Genomic DNA, 16,723 nt, shown 5'->3' with positions numbered 1-16,723 from the left:
GTCCGTGGCGACCGGGCTCTTGGAGTCCTCTTTCCCGCGCCAGGTATCTACAGGAGAGCAAGGAGAGGAGGAAGAAGGGGAGAAAAGGAAGGGAGGGTCGAGGGAAAGGTCCCCTCCGAAGGCCTTCCCAGGCACCCGGCGACGAACAGAGAGAATTGCCACCCCAAAGCTTCCCCCTTGGAAAGTTGTTAAATTAATCCCTCTCTTGTGTCTATATATATATATATATATGTATATATATGTGTGTGTATATGTATATTTTTACATCATCGTAGGGGGCTCGCGTCATGCTCTTTGCCGGCGGCCCGCCAACTGTGGGGCCCGGGACGGTAGTGGGCCGACCCAAGACGGAAGACATTCGTACGTCTCTCTTTCCCTCCCTTCCTCTTTCTCTCCCTCCCCCCCACCCTAACCCTAACTGATTCGGTCACATTCGTCACTCCCCTTCTCTATCTCTCTCGGGAGGCTGACATGAAGCGCCCATCGATTCCTCCCCTTTTTCCCTTCTCTCCCTCTGCTTCCCCTCCCTCACCTCCAACCTTTCCGCTCCCTCCCTGCCCCGCCCACCCTTCCTCCAGGCTCCCACACCGACCTTGCCAAAGGCACTGCTTCCCACTACAAAGCCGCTGTCAAGCATTACGCCTCTCTGGCTGAAAGGGCGGTGGCGGCTTCTCACGTCATCGACATCTTCGCCTGCTCCCTGGACCAGGTGCGATTTCTATTTGCTGTCTTCCCTCCGTCCTTTCTTCCCTCCTTCCCTTTTGTCTTCCTTTTTCATTTTTCAGGTATTCTATGTCTACCTCCCTTGCCCTGGCCGACGGAAGTCGGACACGGTTGCCTCCCGACATTGACCCCTTCTCTTCCCTCTCCGCTTTCCCCCTCCTTCCACCCCCATCCCTCAGGTGGGAATGATGGAGATGAAGGTCTGCGTGGAGAAAACGGGGGGCCTGATGGTCCTGGCTGACACCTTCTCTCAGGTAAGTCGCGAGAAATGGGGCGGAAGGCGGGAAAGATGGGAAGATAAGATATGGGAATAGTGTAAGCTGTCCCGAGAACAATCATCTTTGATGTTTAATTCTATTTTTCTCGCCTCCCCCCCCCCTCCCACTTTGCGTTTTCCTTTTTTTCACTCAGTCCGTCTTCAAAGAGTCTCTCCTCCGGGTATTTAAACGGCTTCCCGCCGATATCCCCAAGGACGGAGGCCACCTGCAAATGGGCTTCGCCGCCTCCCTCGAGGTACTAGGCTCTCTCTCGCCTCCGCCCCTCCATCAAGCAGTGGAATCTCATTATAGGGATAGGGATAGTGATAGGGATAGGGTTAAAAAACATTTTCCCCAGAAATTTCCCGGCCTCTCAGAGTAAGGTCGACCTGACTTCCCTCCCTCCCTCCCTCCCCTCCCTCCCTCCCTCCCTCCCTCTCTCCTATCAGGTCTTGACCTCGCGGGAATTCAAGGTCGCGGGTGCCATTGGCCCCTGTTCCTCTCTGAGGAAAGTGGCGCCGAATGTAGCGGAGACAGCGATAGGGGAAGGAGGTATGTGGTGGGGTGGGAGATAAAAAAAGAGGTGGGGAGGGCGGGGGGCTAATTTCCAGGTACAGTGGTCACACATCCCAGAGAGGATCCAACCTTTTTTCCTTTCCTTGACTATCCGCTGAGATTATCTCGAAGAAATTTTCCTGTCTTTCCTGCCTCGCGGAGAATCCTAAGGCGTCATTGATCCCCTCCCACACACACCCCACTTCCTTCACTGCATCCTTGTCACCTCGTTTGGAGGACAGAATGACAGCAGCCCCCTTGCTGACCCTTTTTCCCCTCCCTCTCTACCTCCGTCCTGTCTTGATCTCCCCCTCGCAGGGACGAATGCATGGAGCATGGGCGGGATCGATCCAGCCGTTACTATTGCCGTGTATTTCGAGGTCACCAACGCAGCCAACAACCCGCTGCCTCCCTCCAAACGCCGCTTCATCCAGGTAGGTGTCTCCTTCGTCCCCGCCCTCCTTCCCTCCCTCCCTCCCTTCCTCTTTCGCGGGCTCTTTGCTTCTCCCTGTCCCGTCTCTGTCCGCAATGAGGGTCATAGTGCATTCTTGAGCCAGCAGATTGTTTATCCACCCCCAATCCCTCTTTTTTCCCCTTAATTTGCTTTCCACTAGTTTATTACCCAATACCAACACGCCTCTGGCCGTTTCCGTTTGCGAACCACGACTTATTCCGGAGGTGGGTACAGCGGGGCGCAGGGAGCGAGGGAGGGAAGGAGGGAGGGAGTGAGGAAGGGCTCTCCGTCGACGGAGAGAATCATGCATGCACGTGGCTGTCTCGCGCTTTCATGACCTTTCATCTCAACCCGTCCTCACCCTTTCCCTGCTTCCTTCCCTCCCTCCCTCCCTCCCTCTCTGAAGCCTGGCACAACGACTCTGTAGACATGGGCCCGGTCGCTCGCTCCTTCGACCAAGAGGCAGCCTGCGTGTTGATGACGCGCATTGCGGTGCAACGGACCGGTAAGACAGGACGGGATCAGGGAGAGAGGGGGTGAGCGTGGGGGGAAAGGCAAAAGAAGAGGAGGTGGTAGTATTTATTTTAAAATCGATTCGCCTCGCCCTTGATATTGTGGATGGCGGCTTAATTCCTCTTCTCTGTCCCCGTCACGCTTTCTGTAGAATCTGACGAGGAAGGTACCGTCCACGACGTCCTCCGCTGGGTTGATCGCTCCCTGGTATGTGCCCCCCCTTTCTCTCACCCTCTCCCTCTCTCTCTCCCTGTCTATCGCCCCTCTCTCTTCCTTGTCTCCCGGGCTGAGCTTCTTTCCAGCAGACGTGCTCGCACGTTGTGTGACAATGCAGGACTTCCCCGCGAGTCCCGCCATCCCATGGTTCCCCATTCCTCACTCTGCCCTTCCTCTCCTGCACTCCCTCTCTCTTCCTTGTGCCCCTAGATCAAGCTTTCGTCCAAATTCGGCAGCTACCGGAAGGATGACCCCACGTCGTTCGCCTTCCCCCAGGAGTTTGTGCTGTATCCGCAATTCATGGTGAGGGTCCCACGGGGGGATACCAAGAGGAAAACTTGGAGGGGAGGGAGTGGTTCTGCTTGCGTGTACCGCATCCGCTCCAGCTGCCTAATTTGCCTCGTTCCCATCATTCATCCCTCGCTGTTCTTCCCTTTCCAGTTCCACCTCCGGAGATCCCAGTTTCTGCAACTCTTCAACTCTTCGCCGGACGAGTCGAGCTACTATCGGTTGGCGCTCCCCCTCCCTCTTCATCTTCTTGTCACCCTCTGAAGATTGAACAACAACCGTCTCACTGTCCCCTTTCCCTTCATCCCCTATGTCCTTCCCTCCCTCCCTAAGCACGATCCTCATCCGTGAGAATGTAACCAATTCGTTGGTTATGATCCAGCCCTCGCTCCTCTCCTACAGCTTTTCAGGTCGGGTTGGTGACTGGGAATGGGGGAGAAGCGGAGGCACCGAGGAGACGAGGGAGGGGCAGCGGGCGAGACCAAGACATTGTCAGGCTTGAGTGAACCATTTCATTCCCAGAAGAAACTTCACTCATGCTTCTATTTTCTTTTTCTTCTTTTCCCTTCAGCGCCGCCTCAACCTGTCATGCTCGACGCGACCAGCATTCGTCCCGACTGTATCCTCCTCCTCGATACCTTTTTCCACGTGGTGGTTTTCCACGGAGAAACAGTCGCAGCTTGGCGGGCTGCCGGGTAGGAAGGAGGGAAGCAGAGGGTGACGGGAAAGAAAGGGGGAGAACCGAAGCGCGAAGAAGACAAGCTTTCTGGACCATTCTTTATCTCATGCGTCCTTTTTTTCAAATGTCAGCTATCAAAACAGTGAGGAGCACGTCAACTTCAAGAATCTGCTAGATTCTCCTCAGCTCGATGCTCAGATGACAATGACCAGCCGATTTCCGGTTCCACGGTATGTTTGTCTCTCCCTCTTCTCTCTTCCTCTAACCTCTTCCTTGCGTACGCCCTCTTCGAGTGAGCTGTAGATCCAAATCCAGCGAAGCTCCATAAACGGTGGCAGGTTGGGAGTCAGAAAGCGCGTGACGTTTATGTCACATCTTGCTCCTTTCTCCTCGTCTCTTTCTTCTGCAGTTTTATTGTCTGCGATCAGCATAAGTCGCAGGCGCGTTTCCTCATGGCAAAGCTAAACCCATCCATCACGCATCACACGGTAAATGATGTTGAGAGGCGGACGATTGGGAGGGAGGGAAGGAGCAGGAAAGTTGAAGCAAAGTGAAGAAGTTTAGAAATGAAGTATCCCATACGAGTAGGATAATATGAGATAGCGGGCTGAGTACAGTTCCCTGATCCTGTGAAAAGGCTGTGCTTTTACCCCCTCATCCTCTTGGTCCCTGGTGACCTTCCCCTGGGTTTTTCTCTTTTCATAGGGAGAAGTAGGCATGGGCCAAGCCATGTTGACGGACGACGTCTCATTGCGCGTCTTTATGGAGCACCTCATGAAGCTGGCTGTGCAGACGCCATAGCATGTGGAGGGAGGCATCGAAGACAAAAGCCTGGTGGTGACCAAGAAGTTGAAAGATGGGAAGGGCGTCAAGGTCGGGGGACGGAATCAGAACCCGAACTAAACCAAACAAAGAGAAGGGTGGACGCCCACCATTTCCATATGGGAGGCTGGAGACTGCTATTGAATGTGCTTCGTTATGATAACTCTGCTACTTCCCTCATGAAGATGAGCGCTGTGCTGCAAACTTGAAGCGAATGATTTGCGTTTCGCTCCCTTACAAGCGTCAAATATTTATGAGAGGCAGTGGGTGAGAAAGAGCCACGCAAGTAGCTTATAAGACAAAGCGAACAAACAATAATCAGCAACATGATTCCCACCATGTAGTTCCTGGCCAGAAACAGCTTTCTTTTTCCTGGTGCACGCAACCTGTCACACCCTGCCTTGCACTAGTTCGCTCTTGACTTCTCCTAACGTGTCGTGTGAGGTCTGCATTATTCAAATGGTTTCGTCGCATTACGATTTGCTCCGCGAAATCGCGCGTGGACGTGGTGACTCATCCTTACCACGGATGGGACATGACTACCATATCTACGTACAGCGCGCATTGTATGAATCGGGCACCGAAAAGGATCCCACTACCTTTGAGCCGATCTGAAACACCCCGTGCTCTCCGCAAATGACATGAAATCTGTCTTCTGTAGCGTCCATATGATGACTCTGATTACCCGGGCGTCGCTTGCTTATTCGATTCCTGCGTGTATTCAGAGTTGAAGGGGCTACAAAGGGAGCTCCGAAAGAGCGTTAGTAGATTTCTTTTTGATGGTGTTAATTATTCACATGCACAGAGACGGGTCTTCCACATGTTTGCCTCGCGTAGATGCAGTCCTGGGACAACACCACTCTTCCGCGAGGTGGTGCTCCCCCGTAGATGCACCTACGCGAGTCAAACATGTGAAATGACACTTCTCTCAGCACAATGGTCAACAAGCTAAAATTTTCACGAAAAATCTACCAAATTAATGGAGGCAATTATCGATTGTGTGAGAAAGAAAGCTCGGAAGGCATGACAACCGCGCATGAAACGCGCGGATAAATGCCGCCGTTCGCCATCGATCAATCGCCACGAAGCACATTCCAGAGGCAGGAAAGAGTGGTACTATCCTACCTACATACACACAGCCATGATTCAAACAGATGTATCACTTTTGAACGTGCGGAGAACGTAAAAGAACGTCTTCGCATTATTGTTCTCCACAAGACAGGGCGGGCATTTTCCAATTACTCCTACAACCTGCTGATTCTGCAAATGCCAGCAGAACTGAACAGAGCCATAATCGCGTTGGAAAACCGACGAGCAAGTTTGTGTATTCAGTAGTATGCACAGAGCTTTCGAAAGTGCTTCTGTCAACAGCGAGAAAGCGGGAATTTAGGTCAGCTAAAAACGCGTGGTAAAAAATTCCCGACTTCGCTCAGATTTTTGAAATTTGAAAGGAACCGGTCGCATTCGAAGCCTAACGGAAAGCGGGTCTTTCACTGATGATGTGATGATGTGCATGGTCTTAGGTGTGATTATACTTCATGAAAATCAAAGACACAGCGCCAGCGTGAAAACTGACAGACTTGACAAGCTTCCCCTCTAAATTAAATCACAGCAAAATTAGCAAAAGGGCGAAACTTTTTCTTCGCATTCATTTTTTCGACTGCATTTCACTCTGCATATTGCCCCGATAATTCTCCTCCAACATCATGAACAATACAAGCGGACATTTCATAAAGAGAACCAGTCAAAAAAAATTGCGATGCTCAAAGAAAAGTACACATCAATTCAAATTTCGAAAAGTTTGAAGCGCTTTGGTAGAATGCAATTTCGTTTAGTTCAGCTTTGATGAAAGTGCTTCGCACGCCATTGAAATAAAGGTTTGAGAAATATTGCACCCCGTATAAGTGGTACTCCATCTTCTTCATCCGGCGTTATGTGCATCAATAGCTGTTTGTTCGATGCAGGTTCCATTCATCATAACCAATGAAACCTTTTTTTTTAAATAAGACGTGTTGGTCGAAATGGTTTTACTTTCGTACACACCTTCGCTTCGCTTAGCGATGAAAAGTGCAGGCCTAAACCACCCTGTCCAATTTTCCTTCTCCACTTTGTTAGGAGAAAAGCCACATGTCGTTTCCTCACTCTTCTCTTCCCTACAGAAGGCGGAAGACGGCCTCTCGAAGCTTGTCTGGATTGGCACCGACCAGTCGGCCTTTCACTTCCGAATTTTTGACGAAGATGAATGTCTAAAGAGGAATAGATGGGGCATCATGGGGTGATTTGAATAGCTGAATTGAAGGGTAGACAAAATCAATCTTTTGACTGTGGCACTATTTCATCAGGCATGTCTCTGATCGAGAGCGCCCGTCGAACCGACAACATACCGGCATTTGTGACACCTCGAATTTCTTTGCTGTCTCCTGATGGGTGATGGGAGCAGTCGGAGAGGAAGAGAGAGGAGGGTGAGGGAGGCGGATCATGTCGATCCACCGAGGGGTCCATTTCCTCCCAGCCCGACTGTCCTTGCTTTTACGCCCACCCAACTTCTCTCCGGCTTCTCACCTCGTTCACGTCAACGTCCACCTTCAAGAAGACGGCCTCGTTCTCAGAGATCTCCTCTGAGAGACCCTCGAAGACAGGAGAGATGAGCTTACACGGGCCACACCTGCAGACAAGTAATGGATTGGGATTAAAACGTACATTGGAAAAAGTAGAGGAGGCGATGTCTTTACACCTCGACGCTGTGAACCGCGCATTGAATCCCTTGCGATGTCATGCTAAAAAACCCCGAGGCAGAGATTCCTCCTTCTTCGCCCTCTTTCCCGCCTTTCCATACAGCGTTTCCTTTTCCCTGACTTACCACGTCGCCGTAAAATCCAAGACAACCAGCTTGCTCCCTGCTCCATTCAATGCTTCCTCCGTCTCCTCCAACGTGCGTACTTCCGACACCTGTCGCAAGGACCGTCCAGAAAGAACAAGACGGAAAAGAGACGATCAGCAAGGCTGCAGATCCTCGAACCTACTTCAGAAACATACTTTGTGGTCCTCTACTTGAGGACTACATGCACTACGTTGCTCCTACAGGTAATATCACAAGAAAGTGAGAGAAGTTGTCTTTTTTCCCTTTCTCGCCCTCCTCTATCATGTGAGTTCTCACTTTCCCCGACACTCCTCCTCGTATCGTTGCCAGGCGCGTCAGAGCAGATTGAGGCCTTTGCTCGTTTTGTTTGTATTGCCGGTGAAGTGGCAGAAGGGAGGCGGTGGAGGAGGGAGATGCCCATGGAGCCGTATGAAAGGCAGTCGTTGAGGCGATGACAATGAGGAAGAGAAGAAAGTGTATCGGATTCATTTTGAAAACAAAAACTGTTTCCTTTTTATTGAAATATGAGAAATTGTGATAGTGTAGGGACACGTGCGTCAGGCGATTTGTAACTCTTAAATGTCCGGCAAAAGTACAGCTTTATGATGAGAGGAGGTAAAAGATCAGCAAGTGATGAGACTTCGCAGAGTAGACATTGAAAGGATGAAGGGCTTATGCAGTCCCTAACCTCCTGATGCAATCATTTTGCTGAGTATAGTTCAGATAGGGATACCTGTGCCTCCAAGCACGCGGTCTGGTGTTTACATGAATTATTTTCTGTCTTATCCGATCAGACCCGCTTCAAGAGCCTCCTCAAGCACCCTGACCGTGCCAGCAAGCGTCGATCTTCGATCTTCGAGCCGTCAACTGCCAATTTCCACACGATCCCCGTGAAAATTTTGAGCTATACCGTGTTCCAGTCCTTCTTGTTGTGGGACCTGTCAGACGATGCGTGTACTTTATCTACGATTTATGGCGCCTTTGAATATCGACATTGCGCCTTGACACTTTATTTATCACCTTAAACGCGTCCACACAGGAAGAAAGCACGCACCACAGCTGATATTTGCCATCAATGGTGTTTTACGTATTATCCACTTATTTCACCGTGCGTCAGTGCAGTAGCTATTTCTATTGGTTAGTGGTTCCTATTGTATTCGTGGGACTTTATTTCTGGGTGCGAATTTGCATGCGTCCACTGGGTGGTAATCCTCCCCTTCGCCTTCCACCTTCGCTACCTACGGGCTTTGCGGCACTTTACCCATTACGCTGGGTTTATAGAAACGATGATGAATGGTGGGGAGGCTTAAAAGCCATTGAATATGATACCAGCCAAACTTCACTTTGTAAGCCTTTACGTGCTTTTCTTGACGGAGGACTAAATGGAGGACATGACGCACATGAGGAAGTGAAAGCATCAGATGCGATCTCTTCCTCTTCTGTGTCGTCTTTCGCCATCTATTGCCTCGATTTCTATACCAAAAGCGTGGTGTTCATGGAGATGAAAGAGAATACGTCCGTGCTTGAAGAACCCTTTCTAGACCGGGGTGTGCGGCATTGTGCAGGAAAATATGTTTTGGTAGCGTCTTTCGAAACAGTGGAGGCTTACATACAGGAAAAGCAGATGCGGAACAAGTTGAAGAGGAGCCAAAAGCAAAATCCAAATGGGGGAAACAAAAAGGACGTCATACTTTGGGTGTGGAACACGGGTCGATGCGGTTCCACACTCATCCACCGTCTCCTCCTTGCTTGCAATTTTTGCTCCCTCTCGGAGCCCTATTGGGCCGAGCAACTTTGCCGAGCTCGGGCACAAAAGCTGATTGACGATTCCTCCATCCGCCGCCTTCTTAGGATCTGCCTTTTCACAGACGCCCACTTGCTGTGCCGGGCAGGCAATTGTCAACCGTCCTCCATGAAACCTCTTTCTCCTTACCGGCCGCATTCCATCCCACATGTTTTGTCACTCAATTTGAAAGGTTCAGGGCACTACCTTCTAGATCTAGCCCTGGCAGAGTTTCCATCGTCTTCCTATATAACCTCGAGGCATTTATTTCTGTATCGTGATGTCGCTCCCGTTGTGGAATCGCTGGCAAGTGTCTTCTACACGGCCTCTTCCCCTTCTATCCAAGCTTGCTTGTTGCTTCGTCCACGATGGACGCTTGGTTTGATTACTCCTTATAGAAGCTCAAAGCTCCAGAAATGGGTGGAAAGTGGCATACTGGAGGTTAATGCGTTCGGATCTATGGGACGTTGGGCTGTTGCCCGTGATTTGGCTTTGGCTTGGCTGGACTCGATTTGCACGTGGCTAGAGGTAATTGAAGATAAACAGCAAATGCAGGAGAGTAGAAAAGAAATGAGTTTGCATCACATCTCCAAGGGAGACCATGCAGTGCTGAAAATGGAGGACTTGGTGGATCCTGCTCGGCGCGAAGAGGTGGTGGGATATCTCCTGTCCTTTGCCACAGATATTGCAGTAAACAAGCTTAAAGAATTGAGGTGGATGAGTAGCAAAAAGTGGAGGGCTGTATTTGATAGACATTCTCAGCAGGGTAATAGGATGCAGATGTCATCAAATGTAACAGGAAGGCGGTTTTTGACCTCTGCAGGCCAGACTCGTTTGCATAGTCTTTTGGATAGCGTGCCAGATCAGCGTGTACAGAAATTGCGCCTCTCACATTATTTGCTGGGTAGCCCTCAAAAATAAGTTAACCTCTCGTGATTCCTGCTCCAATTATGAATCTTCATCGTATTATCGGGTGTAACGATTGACAAGGGGAATGAAGCCAAGATTAACGTTGAAAGTAATACTTTCCCAGGACCTGTGATGGAATTCGGCTGTGCAATATGGCCGTGCCTTGGAAGTACGTAATATATCTTTCAAGTTTAACCTGTGAAGGAGAGTTACAAATGCCTCGATTTTTTGGTCGAATGCTGGTAAGTCCGAGGTTTGCTCCAAGGGAGTCACCATAGAGGGGGATGTCCATCGGAATGAGTTGTTCTCCTTGTATCAACGTTTGTCAAGTCTACGTTCAACCAGGTTTCCACAAAATTGGATAAATAAATTATTGAAACAAGGGAAGACTAGAAATAACAACCACAAAACTCTGAGCCCAGCATATCAATTTCCTTCACTGAAGGTGATCTTACTGGGCTCAAATTAGCATCACTTGAAAGGTTTTTTCTTTCTTTGAGACAGATTCCATCAAAGCATGGTGCAAAGATATACTCAAAAATTCGGGCTGCTTTTTCTTCAGCTCATATCTTTGCACCTACCATCTTAAATGTTCAATAATTTTTGTGCGATAAAGCCATGAGACCTCTAATATCTTCCCATCGTATTCATTGCACGTTCCAATCTTTCTCCGTAATGACTTTCCATGCTCGATGGCATGCTTGAAGAGTGCCCCTTCGTCAGTTCCGGTAAGCGAAAAATCTGGTGAGCACAACGGTTTTCCGTACTCACTCATCCCATAGGTACCCCTAGATGAAGAAGAAATTGGGGGGACGAAAGTTACAAAAAATCGAAGGCTTAAGATAAATAGTTAACTCCAACAACAGCTCCGCAAAACACAATTTAATTTTAAGAAGACCGGGAAAGTAACAGAAGCGAGAGAGTACTACAAATGAAAAGCACAGTAATTGACGCACCTAGGTAGTTCAGATGATCTGCAACATCCAAGTCGACCAAAAATTGATCCGAGCACTGAAGGTCCTCACCAGAGTCATTGCAAACGATGTAAGAAGTTTGGTCTTCGTTGTAGAAGACCTCGAAGGGTTGGTGGTGAAAACCAAAAGCTGAGACGATGGCGGAAGAAGGCCGGAGAGGGACATGGAGTGAGGTAGCGAAGAGATAAAGAGAGTGCACCTGGATTCGTATTCTGCTTCCTAGTTTTCCAGGTGCACGCACACGCCTACACTAAGGCTACAACTCATTCCCTCTCCTTCAGTACGTCTCAGCCCCTCTTACACACCAAGCCTCAAAACGTACCTCTTGGGGGCAGATGAGGCACCGGATCACGATGATGCACGAGCCGGTAGAGAGGAAAATCAAGAGACTCGGCGAGCGACGCGACGAAGGTAGCGAACTTTGAGGGGTGAGAGAACGTGAGAAAAGATTCCATGGATGTCTGGTCAAAGCGTCGACGGGGATGGCGAGCACAAAGTCAATCTGTTCCACCACGTCGCATTTCCGGCTGTCCTCCCTTGTTCATCGTTCAATCCTTACCTGTTTGTTTCCGACGCGAGGCTGCCCGAAGTTGACGACCCGCCGAACATTGTACGAGAGAGACATAAGATCGACCATGCAATGGACTGCAATGGCTGCTCCGAGGGAATGACCTATCGGCAGAATGCGATCAGATAATGAGGAATGGGGTAGATTCTCGAATGAAACCTCGGATCCAGTATCCCCGTTTTTCTGTCTCCGGAAGGCTCCTCCTCATCTCTATTATGCTTCTCGGCCAGTCAAGTACTCTTGCCTTGTTTCCCTACCTGTAACCCAGATCGGTGCGTCTGGATGTTGCTGTAAAAAGTATTGCACAAATTCCCGGACCTGGCTTCGAAGTTCCAAGTATGCGGTGTAGAATCCCGTGTGAACCTGACAACCCTATGATCAAAGTAGAGAATTGGGGAGGCAACAAGCAGCTATGTAAGGTGAAAGTACCTTCCTGAGATTCAGCGTGGTCCGTTTCCATCGCGCAAACATCTCTTTGACGGAGTAATTTATCTTGTGATCGCAGATCTTCGATTTCCTCATACTCCTTTCCTGCAGTCCTGCTTTTATCCTTACCTCACATCCGTCATGAGGAAAATCTTCTTTCTTAAAGTCTAAGTTGGCCATCCATTCTACTATGTCATCCATGGACGTGCCAGCAAACGCCACCACAAGGGCTCCTAAATTTTCCCGCCGACCCCAAATAAGGTAAGAAATTGTCGTGCATGCAATGAGCGACCCAATAAGCTCACACCTTAAATATCTTTCCTGTGCTGACCACCTTACCTTCGACTGAGTTGTAACCCACAAAGCCATCCCCGTCAGGAGCAGAAATGCGCCTCACTTCCGTGTCCGGGTGTCGGGAGCAAGTACTGCGTGCAGACAAAAAATAGAGGTATAATGAGCATATATGGGGGTGCCCATGACGTATCACGCCTTGACTTGACTTATGAATTATTTCATGCTAGACATTTTAAGCCTAGAAGTACCTGCAATTCCAAGCCTCACAGGCGCTAGTTTTGCATGAATACGATGCTTCAGCATAGTCCAAAATTGTCCTGACAGCGGTTATATTGTAAAGGCGGCGATTTTGATCCGAGGGAGATGGGGCAGGAGTAAATGTTGGAGCGCTGGTAGCAGAAACGAGCACCTTTTGTACATCGAATGCAGGATCGTATATGAAGGGAGTGCACACAGTTGCACAGCAGAAACACTGGCTTGTGGCATTATTCCAGCTGAAGAAGAACGGCGCAATTTTTCCTCCTACAAGGGAGCAATACTCATAACAGTCATCCTTCGTCTCAATAGGTTGCAATTGACGATGATACGTGTCTCCGAAGGAAAGAACGTCCTGGTTTATGGCTAGGTTCATTTCAGGATGCAGCGACAGACGACGATTATCAAATGGCGCTAGCTGACCACCTTGTGAAAAGCGCTGTCCCGGGGCAAAGACAACGAAAGATTGTGTAGGATTGACAGAAGGAGCCAATGTTGGAGCGCAAGTTGCTGGCTTTTCCTTTGGATATCGCGCGCGCAGGAGTGCGGGACTCGCTAAAGGGGTCACACACCAGGTGGAAGTTGCGTTGTTCAGGTAAGCAAAAGCATCTACCACGAGATGCTCAGGAGCGCACAAATCAATGTTAACCTTGACTCGAAAGCGGCGTTTTGACCGCCTAGAAAAATCAATGTCCAGCCAGTAAAGGGCTGTGGTTCCGTCGATGTTTCCAACAACCTCAGGCGGCATGTGAGGTTTGATTGACGGACGGGTCGCTGTCCGTCTCACAGACATCCCGCTTGGCAAGGTCATTTTAAAATTTAAGTCACTGATAGGATCTTTAGTGCGAAGTATTACGGATATCTGAGCTTTACCCTTCCCAGCTAAGACTCCGTGTTTGGTGTTGGGATGCGCCTTAGCACGTATCGCTAGGCGCGGACATTGCTGGGAAGCCGTAAGTTGGATACTAGCGGTGCTCAGCTGAGAAAGGCATAAGACGAGGATACCGAGGACAAGCTGTATGATGACAAGGGTAACAGAAGAGTACTGCATCAATCAAGGACTTTGCGATAAGAGATCGACCGCTGTAGCACGAGGAGGAGAGAAACAGAAGATGTAGCAACGGAAGTCTGATGAGCTTTCTGGAGGTATCACACTATACATTTGTTGTCGCGCAAGGATATAGGAAATTGCAATGAAAGAAGTCTTAGCACACAACACAATGTCGTGACATTCGAGTATACACGTATGGTAGTGGCTGGCACTGGGCAGCCACCTTTCAATCCATATAGTCAGCGCAGGCCGTGGTAACTGTTCTTCTTCACACAAGTGTAAATAAGTTTCTTTCTTACTGTGATGAGCTATTAATTGTTGTTGTGTTATCCTTCATGCGATTTAGAGCAGGCAGATCTCTAAAAACCTGCACAGTAGGTAAAACCGTTTGCATTAACGGGCGTACCGTGTGAGGCCCGCTTATTTTATAGATGGCAACGGTTTCGGGGTCGTGCTCTGATCCTGACCGAGAATTTGCAGCACAGCGAGGACTGCGAGCCACACAGAACGTATAGTCACATTCAGAGACTCTCTGACATTTTTGATGATGAATAAGGTGATACTGATTTCGGGAGCATGAAGATTGATTTTTCAATGTCGATATGACGGTTCCTCACCGATAAGCGAAACGACGCCGCGAATCATTCCAATTTCCGAATTACAAATCCGTGTTCATGATCAGTTTAAGCAGAATTTCGGTTCACTTCTAAAATTAATATGTTAAAAATGAGCCGAGTTAGCGTTTCTAGTCATTGCAAGCTTCCGTGGCATCAACTTATTATCAAAACAACATTAATGGTCCCATTGCGGGTCAAACAGTAAATTTCTCGTGGCTCCTGCTCCAGTAATGGAGCTTTGTCGTATTATTGATATAAGGATTGATGGAAGGCAATGAAATTCGGAACGAGGCTAAAAATCATTGTTCCTTCTTGTCCCCGGGATGTGTTATAAAATCTAGCTGTGCAACGCGGCTGTATCTTAGAACTATTTGTAATACTTTTTATCGCAAGCCTGTAAAAAGGAGGGACAGTAGAACGCGGTTTTACTCTCTATGAAAAATGCAAAAGTGAAAGCTCATAGAGGCCATGCCCCTATAAGTTAAGGTTACAGGATAGAAGAATGCAACCCAAATGTGGAAATACATGATACAGTTCTATATGACTATTATAGAATGTCTGTTCAACGTTTAAAGGGATTCGACCGGATCAGGCATTGTCTCAGCTTCAAGTCAGCTAAATATATCAACTAAAGAAGAAAGAAGCCTACCTGATGGAGCACGAAGCTATACTGGAACACATTTTATTCTATTCTGTTACTATATTGACGGCGACGCTTTGAACAGTCTCATTTTGTTCTCAATCACGCGTTGCATAGCTTCGCCAGTCGTTTGCATTAATGGTAACACGTCCTTGGCTTTACCCTCGCGAATCACCTGCATAGCTGCCTCCCTGACCTCGGTGTTCACGTTAAACTTGCAGATCGCACCAATGGCGATGGTTGCATGCACCACTTTTGGAGGAAGCCCGGACGCTCCATGTAAGACAAGCAATCGATCCGTAGCCGCCCGTATATCTGCCAGCCGGGCCAAGTCGAGTACCGGCGGATTCGTCGCATATCGACCATGAACGTTTCCGATTGTCACCGCCACCATATCTATGTCTGTCTGTTCCACAAAATCTCGGACCTGGAGAGGATCAGTCATTTTTGCTTCTTTTTCCTGGACGCTCAGTCCGTCTTCCTCCCCGGCCAAGCGACCCAGCTCTGCCTCTACAGGAATGCCCTTACTGTGTGCTAGTCGTGTCATCTGTGCGGTCCATGAAACATTTTCCTCATAAGGTTTCGCCGACCCATCGCACATAACAGAGTCAACCAGCTGAGTTGCCTGCATCGTAACGGTGGAGTGTTGACGCAAAATATGGGTGACTGAAAGAGAAATTACTCTGGCATATTAAACTTCACGGGAGTCGATTCGATTCTTGTGGATTTATAGCCAGAAGAGTCGGTGTAAGCTTGTACGCATGATTAACATGTGTCATTTAATGCCACTCACCAGAACTTGCTCTATGACGGCTGCCTCATTCGCATGGTCGAGGTGCACTGCGATCGTATCCTTCTCCTTGGAACCTCTCATTGTTCCCATTTCTTCCACAAAGAACCGCCCGGCGCGACAGAGCTCCAGGAGAGGCTGTCCACCGAATTCGAGTGATGATGGATGGACTTGCAAAATCGCTGAGCTGTTCGTTGCCGCCGCGGCACGAACAACGGCTCTGACTCCTTCAAGGTTATAAACATTGAAAGCCCCGACGGCCTCTCCTTTCGCACGCGCAGCCTCCAGGAGATCGAGAGTGCGGGAGGACGAGGCGAAAACGGGACGTGTGGGAGTGACACACGAAGCTAAAGAGGTCTTGGAGTCGGATGATGGAGGCGTAGAAGTGGAGGGAGGGAAGCATAGTTTTTGAGCTGCCTCAAACAGCGCTTGCGAAGAGCCCACGTTGCCAGGAAAGACGACGTACTTGGAAATAGAAAAGAGAAGAGACGTATAAGTGAACGAAAAGCATTTGATCGTCACTCGGTAAGCAAAGACACATAGGCACGCGCACGAATCAGTTTCTGTGCGTCACTTCGTACCTTCATACCCGGAAACTTGCTCTCTTCTCCGCATTCCCACACAGGAACACCGGGTAGAATTGGTCCAAGCACCATGGCCCTCTTGAGACCCAGGCCCTTGACCGCCACGTCATTTGATGTAATCCCTCCTTTGGCAATGAGAAAAAGGGGTCTGATGCACAGACAGATCATCAGACAATGTGAGAAGACGTACAGAATGACAATGGGGGTCTAGGAATAATGTAACACTTGGCATTTATTATCGATAGGCATGACATCCCTCTGACGCCCTTGCCCGCCATAGCGAGTTCCTGATCAACGACAAATGATGGTGTAAAGTCTCTCTTACATACACTGAGCGCAGGAGCAGGACATAGGGAATTAGTGCATCCTAGGCGCTAGCATTGCTATCGAGAGATAGACAAACGGACTTCCTTGTTTCCCTTGTACTGCAAGTTCCTTTTGCTTCTCCTTAGGTTTTCATGTCTC

General features: G+C 49.1%; 3 protein-coding genes across 3 annotated transcripts; all 3 read right to left on the bottom strand.

Annotated features, from left to right (window-relative positions):
* Window positions 1-6,317: 6,317 nt before the first annotated feature.
* Window positions 6,318-7,886, bottom strand: NGA_0163100 (thioredoxin-1). Its single transcript, XM_005854613.1, has 5 exons — window positions 7,665-7,886; window positions 7,368-7,456; window positions 7,070-7,172; window positions 6,892-6,927; window positions 6,318-6,753 (listed from the first exon to the last, which is right to left on the bottom strand). Exons 1-5 carry the CDS (start codon window positions 7,854-7,856, stop codon window positions 6,661-6,663), a joined length of 513 nt encoding a protein of 170 aa, XP_005854675.1. The 5' UTR covers window positions 7,857-7,886; the 3' UTR covers window positions 6,318-6,660.
* A 2,821-nt stretch (window positions 7,887-10,707) lies between these two features.
* On the bottom strand, window positions 10,708-12,451 carry NGA_0163401 (uncharacterized protein). The gene is made up of 4 exons (XM_005854616.1): window positions 12,335-12,451; window positions 11,356-11,452; window positions 11,016-11,252; window positions 10,708-10,847 (listed from the first exon to the last, which is right to left on the bottom strand). The coding sequence occupies exons 1-3, from the start codon at window positions 12,394-12,396 to the stop codon at window positions 11,025-11,027; spliced, it is 387 nt and encodes a 128-aa protein (XP_005854678.1). The 5' UTR covers window positions 12,397-12,451; the 3' UTR covers window positions 10,708-10,847; window positions 11,016-11,024.
* A 2,491-nt stretch (window positions 12,452-14,942) lies between these two features.
* FBA (fructose-bisphosphate aldolase, class II) lies at window positions 14,943-16,330 on the bottom strand (the record flags this gene model as incomplete). The annotated part of the gene is made up of 3 exons (XM_005854614.1): window positions 14,943-15,509; window positions 15,678-16,139; window positions 16,256-16,330. The coding sequence occupies 3 exons, from the start codon at window positions 16,328-16,330 to the stop codon at window positions 14,943-14,945; spliced, it is 1,104 nt and encodes a 367-aa protein (XP_005854676.1).
* Between the last annotated feature and the right edge of the window lie 393 nt (window positions 16,331-16,723).

The sequence above is a fragment of the Nannochloropsis gaditana genome, assembly GCF_000240725.1.
Source record: "Nannochloropsis gaditana CCMP526 unplaced genomic scaffold scaffold444, whole genome shotgun sequence".
Lineage (NCBI taxonomy): Eukaryota > Eustigmatophyceae > Eustigmatales > Monodopsidaceae > Microchloropsis > Microchloropsis gaditana.
The sequence above is the reverse complement of the archived record's forward strand: the minus strand, read 5'-3'. Positions and strand labels throughout refer to the sequence as shown.